The sequence below is a fragment of the Drosophila albomicans genome, chromosome X, assembly GCF_009650485.2.
Source record: "Drosophila albomicans strain 15112-1751.03 chromosome X, ASM965048v2, whole genome shotgun sequence".
NCBI lineage: Eukaryota > Metazoa > Arthropoda > Insecta > Diptera > Drosophilidae > Drosophila > Drosophila albomicans.
In genome coordinates this window covers 28,098,916-28,109,996 of record NC_047627.2, presented here as the reverse complement: position 1 = coordinate 28,109,996, position 11,081 = coordinate 28,098,916, and the positions used below count along the sequence as shown (strand labels likewise).

The 11,081-nt window shown below is 32.2% G+C and overlaps 1 protein-coding gene across 1 annotated transcript in view; it reads left to right on the top strand.

Annotated features, from left to right (window-relative positions):
• The first annotated feature begins 999 nt into the window (after positions 1–999).
• LOC127565692 (GATA zinc finger domain-containing protein 21-like) overlaps positions 1,000–11,081 on the top strand; it is a 74,086-nt gene continuing 64,004 nt past the window's right edge. The window contains exon 1 of the mRNA XM_052005488.1: positions 1,000–1,450. Within this exon, the coding sequence (XP_051861448.1) occupies positions 1,292–1,450 (159 nt within the window). The 5' untranslated portion in view covers positions 1,000–1,291. The remainder of the gene's footprint in view (positions 1,451–11,081) is intronic.

Genomic DNA, 11,081 nt, shown 5'->3' with positions numbered 1-11,081 from the left:
TTAAGTCTTAAGTGTGAATATTGAGTACTGCTAAGAGGGAGATTAATAAACTCAGTCAGGATGATTTTCTTTTGAATATTTTTAATAACATTATTTATTGTTAATTAATTAAAATTAACACTAACACTACTAATACGTACAACTTAATAATACAACAACATTGCATATAAATAATAATATAACAAAATGGTAATTCAAAATAAAACATATTTTTTAGTCATTTTTTCAATCAAAATTTCAAATCAAAGAGCGACAATACTATTTGTTAGTCTATAGAAATTTGTACTTGAAATGATAAACAAACAAAACAAGCTTATTAAAATATTTTGATTTGTTTAAAATAACAAAAAAAAAAATACTTTAAAATTTCTTTTAAAATATATTTATCGGCAGTAATATGTTTTTTGTTATGTTTAAAATAAAAAAAAGTATTCAACAATGTCTTTAAAGAATACAAATATTTTATTTGCATAATTAGGCATGTTATTTGATATGTTTAAAATCAAATTAAATGATTTTTAAATGTATTTCAAGCATCCTTCTATTATCCCAACATTAATCAATAATGTGAACGATTTAAATAATTTTAAAATGCATAAGAGTTTTTCCAATATATCTTTCTTTAATTTTAAAATCTTTCTTTTATTTCAGTTTATTTAATCGCCTGTGTAATTTGCTATTCAGAAATGTGAAAATATTTGCTAAATATAAATATTGGCAAAGTGTGTTTTTTTTTAAGTGTAAAGCAATAAAGTCTGAAAGTGAAAAGTGTAGAGTGTTAAGTGTAAAGTGGAAAGTGTAGAGTGTAAAGAGTGTAATGTGTAGAGTGTAGTGTAAATTTTTATAAAAAGCTTATTTTTTTTTTTAATTTTTTGTTGTTTTTTTACAAAGTGTAAAGTAGAAAATTCTTAAAGTGAAAAGTGTAGATTATAAAGTGCAGAACTTGATTTTTTTTTTTTGTTTTTTTTTTTTTTTTCATAAAGTGTAAAGTCTTAAAGTGCGAAGTGCAAGTGTATTTTAAAAGTGTCACAGATCAATCGAAATTTCGACCCACGGTACACAATGCGTGCCCAGTTCGTCGTGTCAGCTCCACTGTGCATGTGAAACAGCGGCTACAGCCGCAGGCTAAAGGCTTTGATAACCCGCTGGCTGCTATATGGCGGCATTATGCCGTTGTTGTAGGCCAAAATACATTAGTGAAATGTAACAAAAGCGTCTGAAATGGGAGCTGAGAATTAGACGAAACGTTGGCTATTAGGACAAGCCAGCAACGCACAACAACAATAAACAGATGCAGATGGAGTTGGAGTTGGAGATGGAAAACGAAAACGAGAACGAAAAGGCGAGCATTAGCAATGAGAAGTACAACAACAACAACAACAGCAACAATAATGGAAACACAGGTCATAATGCGAACAGTTCAAACCGAGGCACAATGTGGCGCCCCTGGGTGAGTTCAATTTCTTTTCATCAGCGTGCGAGAAATGTTGACAGAGAGTTGGAGAAAAGTGGGGGGAGAAAGCGTTGGAGTTTGAGCTATAGAGAGGGAAGAAATTGAGAATCCAATGGCACAGTTGTCGGCTAGAGATAGGCAAGTGTTTAGGCTTTAAAGTTTAGAGCACGGTGAAATCAGAATTTGATAACTATTTCTCTACTATTTTGTATTGCTCTTTTGGATTTTTCATTATTATGTAAAAGTGGATTTAACTGATTTATTACAGGTATTTTTTAATGTAGAATAATAGTTAATACTAATAATTTGAGATTGTCTCTTCAATAGAGGAAAGAGAGTGAGAGATAAAGAATATTGCTATTACCATTATTTAATTTGGTATATTTGGGTATATTTTAAAGTCGCCAATTATGATGAAATACCAAGCACAGATATTTGTTTATTTATTGAATTTGTATAAATAATTTCCACATCCTGATTATATGCAATAATACTATATACTATAAATACTGTAAATACTATAAATACTACAAATATTATAAATACTATTAATACCATAAATACTATAAATACAATAAATACTAAATATACCATAAATACGATAAATACTGTAAATACTATAAATACCATAAATACTATAAATACTGTAAATACTAAAAATACCAAAACTACTAAAAATACTATAAATACAATTAATACCATAAATACTATAAATATTATAAATACTATAAATACCAAAAATACTTTAAATACTATAAATACCATAAATACTATAAATACCATAATATACTATAAATTCTATAAATACTATAAATACTATAAATACTAAAAATACCAAAACTACTAAAAATACTATAAATAAAATTAATACCATAAATACTATAAATACCATAAATACTATAAATACATTAAATACTATTAATACCATAAATACTAGAAATAATATAAATACCATAAATACCATAAATACTTTAAATACTATAAATACCATAAATACTATAAATACTGTAAATATGCGCTTATATTCTTAATCCTTATGCGCTTTATATTCTCCCAATTTGCTCAAGCACTTCCGATAAAATTTCGCAGCAAATAATATTGCCATTTTGTTCGGTATTTAATGGACTCAATTTTGGTATTTTTAAAGCAGCCGCATACTGATTGTTTACAATGAAATACTAAGCACACATATGTTGCTTTATTTATGTGCTTCACATGCTCATAATTTGCTCTTCCGATTATTTGTCGAATGAAATGCAAAAAAATAAAAATACTAGATTTACTTGGGGTTGAGTTTAAGGGTTTGCGAGTTTGTGAGTTTTTGGGGTTTCGCGCTTTTGCTCATTCATTTCAATTTTAATTTACAATTATTGGTTGGTTGTTTATTTAGCTTGGCTTGAGTACGGTTTGGGTTGGGTTCTGGGCTCAAATTGAGTTGGGTAAGAGCGAGAAAATATCTCGCAGTGTCAGCTAAAGAGCGCACGCCGGACAACACAGACCGGGCAACCAAAAAAAACACCCATAGCAAAGGCAAAAGCAACAAAAAAAGGAATGTTAGGCCCAAAGGATTCATGACCCAACTGGGCCAAAAACTTTTGCCACAACTGATGCGCAAGAGGCGGGTCGAGGGGAGTGAATGGGGGATGGGGAAAGGGGGAAAGGGGGGGAATGGGTTTGTGGATGCTGCCAAGTACATGACCTATCCAAAAATTTGCCAACTCGAGTCGACGCCTACGCCATGGACACGGACATGGGACGCGACTCGTTGTCGACGTCGTCGTTTTTTATTTTTGGCGTTGTCGTGTTTTTTAACAAACATATCATTGATATTTGTTCTTGTTGCTGCCGCTGCTTGTAAATGAAACTTTTTGCCAGTTATTTTGTTGTCGCAACGACATTGAAAGTAACGAGGCAAGCCCTTCAATTTGAAAATCTCTTTTTTTTTTTTTGCTCTTTGCTTTTTGTTACATTGCATCGCAGTCGAATCGAACGAGTTTTGGATATTGGTTTAAATGTTGACAAGCTCAATGGGCTTTCAATTGTTAAAGCGGCTTTGAAAAGGTAAACAAATTAAGTAATTTATGGCAATAAACAGTAAACTTTTCAGCAGATGAAAGAGTTCAACACACACACACACACACATCAAAATGACCTTCATAAGATTTAAATTACATTTGACATTTCAAACATCATTTATTTACATTTCGAAAAAATGGATATGTCAACGCATAAGTTAATCAGCTAAAGTTGTTCGCTTTATAATGGATTCTTCGACAATTTCATTTTTAAATATTGTTGACCATTAATATTTTATTGTACTTTACTTTATTGGACAGCTCTTAATTTCATAATTCTTTAATTTTTATGCTTAGCTATAACAATAGCCATGTCTACGATTTCAATTAATAACATTTTCCTACTTTCCTTTTCTTTCATTTTTTTTCTTTCTTTTTTCTTGGCTTATCTGTGCTCACTTTGTAATCTGTAGATTTATTTCATTGTTTTGTTTTATGTTTGGCATTAATTTTGTGAACATGTTCGCTTTTCTTCTCAGTTTTTTTTACATTTGTTAATCAATTACTTCTCTCACATGCTTCTGCCAAGATTTTGCTCTATTCTTTGCTAATTATTGACACACATTTTTGTTTAGGGGATTGGGGTTTATTTCCATTTTTTAATTCTGCTTCTATTCTACTTCAACTCTTTTACTTGACTTTCAACAGCTTCTGCTACTTTTCAGCCAAACTGTTATTAGATTCTTAGCTTTAAATTGTATTTTAAGTTCTTTTGTATTTACTTTTTAGTTTTTCTACTATGTATTTAGAACTTTTATGCTATTCTTTTGCTTGTTTTGTTGCCAGCCAAAATACTATTAAATTCTTCGCCAAGCAATTAATTTTATTTAATTTAATTTTATTTATTTTACTACTCTTCTAATGCTTATTTTTCTGTCAATTTTGGTGGTAAATACCGTCAAGCATTTCTTGAATTTTTCCGTAGGCTAATCTATGTTAAAACTTTTCTCTTGGTTTTTAGCTCGATTTTTGTAAGTATTTTTCTGCTGTTATTCTACTACTATTCTAAGATGCTTCTGAATTTAAAGTGTTTTTTTATTTTAATATCAAGTTCGCTTTCTTCAAATATATGGTATTCTTCTGTAAAATTAACTGCTATATATAGTTAAAAAAAAAACACTTAGAACTTAAAAACGTCTTGAAAATTTGCAGTTTTTTTTCTTTCTACAATTTATTTACTATTCTTCCACAATTCTTCTGACATTTGAAAGGAAAGAGAGTTTTTTTTTTATATTTTTCGTTTTTCCTTAAATTGTCTTTGAGTGTTTTTATATTTTTTACATATATAATATTTATCAATTTATTTATTAGTCTTATACCCTTCTACAGACAATATATTTTCTTGCATTAAGAAGTGTTTATCAATTATATATTCTTGAGTGTTTTTACTTTCTAGAATCATTCCTCTATTTATTTACTATTCTTCCAGCATTCTTCTGATACTTTCTTTTCTGCCAAACTGTTGAATAATTTGTCAAATATTGCCAAACAATCCTTTAGCTCTGCTTTAGCTTAACACTTTTTTCCTCCATGGTCACTTTTTTTTTTGTTTTTTGATAGTCTAGCAAATGCATGTAAATATCTTCTTTAACCCTTGGCATTATCTGGACTTTGTCGTAGGCGTCTTGTGTTATGCTTATTTGTTAACAATCGCGGCTCACACACATTCTCCTCGAAGAGGAAGAGAGAAAGAAAGGAAATGAAAGGCTGTTAGATGGTTATTCTTGTTGTTGTTGCTGCTGTTGTTGGTTGCTGCCTTTTTTGGGTGGCATTTCTCTCTCTCTCTCTCGCTCTATCGCTCTCTCCCTCTTACTCTCTTGCTCTGTGGGTGGTTTGTCGGAGGAGGCATTTGGCCGGAGAGTTTACCACATTATTACCAGGGCGCTTGGGCATGACCTAAGGTCTGGCGCCTCCCGTTGTGGGGCTTATTACTTTGTAGCCCCGTCCAGCCTGCTGCTGATGGCAACATTCGAGTGTGTGTGTGTGTGTGTGCGTAGTGTGTGTGTGTGTGTGTGTGTGTTGGCATTGGCTTGGTTCGCTTGGCCTGTGGGGTCGACTGCTTCTGAGAGTTTTGTTCATTTCATTTTGTTTTTGGGTTGCGTATGTGGCCGGTGCTTATTAAGCTGCCCTTTTCAGTTCCTGCTGAGTGTGTGCCTAGTGAATGTGTGTGTGTGTGCGTGTGTGTGTATGTGTGCACATTTAAGCGTCTGTCCGCTATAAAAACAAATTTAATTTACGTAATTTTCAGTAAATGTCTACATCAGTTTCAGTTTCAGTTTCAGGTTTGAAGTGCGGTTGCCTCAAGAGGGAGATACAAGTGTGTGTGTGTGTGTCTGAGAGAGACAAAGAGAGAGAGAGAGAGAGAGAGAGAGAGAGAGAGCGAGAAAGAGCGAGCGTGTGTGTGTGTGCGAGTTTGTAGTATATAAATAAATGCAAATTTTTGATTAATTTTTAATAATGCTCATCAAATTTAAACAATGTTGTTGCTGTTGTTGCTGTTGCTGCTTGTGTTTTGTGTTTGCCAATTTGCCAGCTGAACACGCACGCACACATACACGCTCACATGCACTCACACACACACACTCCCATACACACATGCAAACTGTCTATCCCTGGAAGGCAAGCAAGAGCTTTGCTTTTGCCTTTGCTTCATACGCCCCGTTGGCTGCGCTGCGGCTTATTTGGTCGCACACCCTGTGTGTGGGCAATAAAGGGGAAGGGGAAGCAGAAGGAGGGGAAGAGGAGAAGGAGATGAAGCTAGCGAGGAAACCCTTGAATTGCCCTGCGATTCCATGTGACTTGGCTCAGTTAATTGCGCTAATAGGCGACAATTTGATTTGCCTTTTTGGCAGTCTCTCGGCGTGTTTCCCCGCTTCCCTAACCCCCCCCCCCCCCCCTTGTCGAAAGCCAAAGCCAAAAACACGCCCAACGTTCCGTCCTTTCTTCTTCTTCGTCTGCCGTCTTTCCACTTCCACTCTTCGCCTTTTCAAGCTAAAATCAAAATCAAATCAAGCTGAGAGCTCAACTCTCAACTCGCCTCTTTACAGAGTTGTGATTTTTCTTCCAGTTCATTTTTTTTGTTGTTGTTGTTGGCTTTTCCGTTTTATGTTCATTTTTAATAAGTAAAGTGCTCTTTTAAAATTGTGCTGTTAAAATGTTAACAGACTGCCGTTCAATTGCTTTGGCAGCTATCAAATAAAACTATTCAATTAAAGACTTGTGGTCAATAAATGTATTTCACAAGTCCGATGCAATAAATGCCAATTAGTTCATTTTTTATTGTTGTTTGCTGTGCAATTTTAATTTAATAAACTAGCTCACTTTTTTTTAATTTTCATGTTTAATTCATTTAATACCATTTACTTGATAAATCAGCATTATTTAAATATCACAAATACAACCGAAATTCACTTTTTATACTAAATGAGAATAATGAAATTCAAGTAAAATAAGAAGATGAAGTGTAAAAGAAAATTTGATTTTGTTTTCCTCATAATTAAAACATCAAATGCAAGCAAACAATTGAAATAGCATTTTGTTAGTAAAATATTAACTTGGATTGAGCCTGAAAATTTATTTACATTTGTTGGCAGCTGAAATTAGATATTATTATTCTATTATTATTCCAAGTAACGCTTTTTGGTATATTTTTAATATTTTTTGTTATATGTGTGTGGTATATTTTAAAAATAATATCGCTCTGCTCGCGGGTTATACAATATTAATATACCAAATAAAGTTTGCGGTATATGTCAGTATTTTTTTGGTATATTAGTTCGGTATATTTGAAAACATAATACCGCGTTGCTCGTGGTTTTCAAATAAATTGTTTGGTATATTTTAGTATTTTTGCTATATTAGTTTGGTATATTTTAAGAATAATACAGCACTCACATCGGGTAATAAAATCTAAATTTAACAAATAAAACTGTTGGTATATTTTAAGTATTTTTTGGTATATTACTTTGGTATATTTTAAATAAATTGTTTGGTATATTTTAGTATTTTTGCTTTATTAGTTTGGTATATTTTAAGAATAATACAGCACTCACATCGGGCGATAAAATATCAATTTAACAAATAAAACTGTTGGTATATTTTAAGTATTTTTTGGTATATTAGTTTGGTATATTCAAGGATTAATACCATGCTGTTTTGTTTAAATCTCCCTCGATTGCAGATTTATTACTTGTTTTATTTTGCAACATATTATATTAATATTATAGCAGATTCTAATAGAAGTTTTGAAAGGTAAATTTGTTAACTTAATCGATGTGCTTAGCGTTTAAGTTTCCTATTTCCTTGAGCATAGAAGTATGAAATAGAAAGTCTGCTCTCAAGTTATAGTACGCTAAGCTCGCCAGTGATTTGTAGCCTCTATTTTCACTCATTTTTTTTATTTTTTTTGGTTTTTTGCTGCGCTCGCAATCGCAATGTTCGTTGTAAGCTGCAACTGCTTGCACATTGTTCATACGCCGCGTGCGCCCGACGTAAACATCAATAACATAAAGTTTAATTTCTTTTCTACTGCTGTCGCTGGCAATTCAGCCTCAGCTGTGTTTATCCCTCTCTCTTTCACTCTTTCTCTCTCTCTCTGGCTCTCTCTTTTTTACTTGCTACTCCACTTTAACTCCAGCTTCATTTTTGTGTCGCTCTGTTGTTGCCCCATTTGCTACGCCTAATCTGAGCCTCTGCGTTAATTTGCATGCATCGCTTTGTTGCCCGTTGTTGTCGTACTTGCTGTTGCTTCCCTTGTTGCTGTTGCTGTTGTTGCTGTTGCTGTTACTGTTGTTGCTGTCATCGCTGCATCCTTCTTGGCTCCATCTGCTTGCCGCTTCCACTTGTCGTTCTTTTCTCTGTTTTTTTTTTTGTATGCAGTTGTTGCTGCTCTATCTTTCATTCTTTCTTCTGCTGCTTTTATGGCTGCGACGCCATTTTATTTTTTCATTGGCTTAGCTGTTGCTGTTGCTGTCGTTGTGGCTGCTTCTGGCATCGCTTAAAACTGCGCGCAACTTCAATTTAATAATACAAAAAAAAAAGAAAAAATTCAACAGCAGCAACACAAAAAAAAAGAAAAAAATCTGCACTCTTATTATGCCATCAACAATAAAAACAACGCTGACGTCGTCGACGACGGCCGCGCAACAATAATAGCAACAACAACTACAACAACAACAACAACAGCGACCGACTGGCTACAAAAAAGTTTGCCGCTCAACATTTTGCACCGCATTTTGTGCAGCAGCAACTTAATCATAAAAAAAATATAATAAAACACGCAAGTGACAGTTAAGTGCCCAAAGCCCGGCGACAAGATATCCTACAATGGGGATTAATTAATTTTATCATCTGAACTTAACTTTTCTCCATAACTATTTAAGGCAAAGTTTCACATTTTTTATAAAATACATTTATTTATGTTAATTAACAAGTTGTACATATGAACAACGAATTGGGAATTAATCACAGTATGAGTTTCAAATGTTTACAGGCATATTTATATATTTACTATTTTACAACGGGTCTTAAGTGTTTTGGCTGAAAAGCTGGTATATTTTATACTCAATGGTATATACTAAATTTAACGTCTGGTATATTGTAGTATTTTTGGCTAATAATCCGGTATATTTTGAATGTGTATTTTAATATGAATGACAATCTCGTATATTTTATACCTAATGGTATATACCAAATTTAGAGTTTGGTATATTTTTGAGTATTTTCGCCTGAAAATTCGGAATATTTTGAATGATTATTTTAATATGAATGACAATTTGGTATACTTTTTATTTAATGGTATATACCAAATTTAGAGTTTAGTGTATTTTAATACTTTTGGCTTACATTCTGTTATTTTGCATGTAGTTGGACTTTATCAACAGATTGAGAAACTGGTATATTTTGTACGAAATTTGACGTCTGGTATATTGTAGTATTTTTGGCTAATAATCCGGTATATTTTGAATGTGTATTTTAATATTAATGACAATCTGGTATATTTTATACCTAATGGTATATACCAAATTTAGAGTTGGGTATATTTTTGTACTTTTGGTTTACATTCTGGCATATTTTGCATGTAGTTGTACTATATCAATAGACTGGTATATTTTATACTCAATGGTATATACCAAATTAAACGTCTGATATATTTTAGTATTTTCCCCTGAAAATTCGGAATATTTTGAATGTATATTTTAATATGAATGACAATCTACCTAATGGTATATACCAAATTTAGAGTTTAGTATATTTTAATACTTTTGGCTTACATTCTGGTATATGTTGCATATAGTTGGACTATATCAATAGATTGAGAAACTGGTATATTTTGGACTCAATGGTATATACCAAATTTAACTTTTAGTATATTTTTACCTAACAATCTGACAAATTTTGAGTGTAGTTTTACTATATCAATATACCAAATATAGCTTTAGGTATATTTTAGTATTTTTTCGGTATATTATTTTAGTATATTTTCCACAAACAGTGAGATTTCGCTTAGATATCTTACATATATTTATTTAATTTAATTGTTTTTTATTTCCTACAATCCAACATCTCTAGTTGCCAATCTACCCACTTTTTGCACTCGAATGCAGGGTATAATATAAGAAAAACATTTGGAGACGCCGCGATAAACTTTGCCAGCAGCGTTGCCGCTGGCCGCATCAGCTAAGCATCAACAGCAGCAGCAACAAGACCAACAGCAAGAACAACAACAAGAATACAAGCAGCAACAAATTCTCTGTGGGCGTGGCAAATCACCTTGCGCCTCCCACGACAGTAAACAAAGTCCAGAGCACACAGTGTGCGATGTTCATTTGTTGTGCTAGATTAGAAGATATTCGTAGAGGCGAGTCCAAATGATTATTATGAATACTTGCACTAAATATTAGTCATAAAACATCTTCATAATAAAAATTAATATAGATACTCAATCATTATTCGGGAGGAATTCTAATAACTATTTCAATGGGAATCTAACTAACTTCGTAATCAAGCTAACTTCCACTTCAACTGTAGCGGAAATAATTCAATTTATTGTTGTCTAGTCGATAATTTCTCATATTTTAGTTGGCGCTGAAAATCTGGTATATTTATGTACTCTATGGTATATTTTGAATGTAGTACTTGATAAATATACTATATCATTATACTAAATATAGCTATCGTTATATTTTAGTATATTTGTGGTATATTAATTTGGCATATTTTATGAATTTGCTATATTTCAGGAATAATCCCGTATTTTTTTGCTTTTATATAAAATTGTATTACTTTTTATTTGAAATGTTTCCTTAATGCATTCTCCCATAACAGATATAAATAATTTCTAATACTAGTTGCAATTTACTTCGCATGTTATGTTATCTTTTTCTGACATTCTTTAGTAGGTATGGTTTAATATATGTAGAAGTTACGTTTTGGCTGGGTGTGTGTGTATGTATAGAAAAAGAAAAAGATCGCCGAGCACGTCTGCTAAGTACGAAATTTTATTTGCGACTGACATCGTTAAGTTATCGTTACAATCGGTTAGTGTTACAATA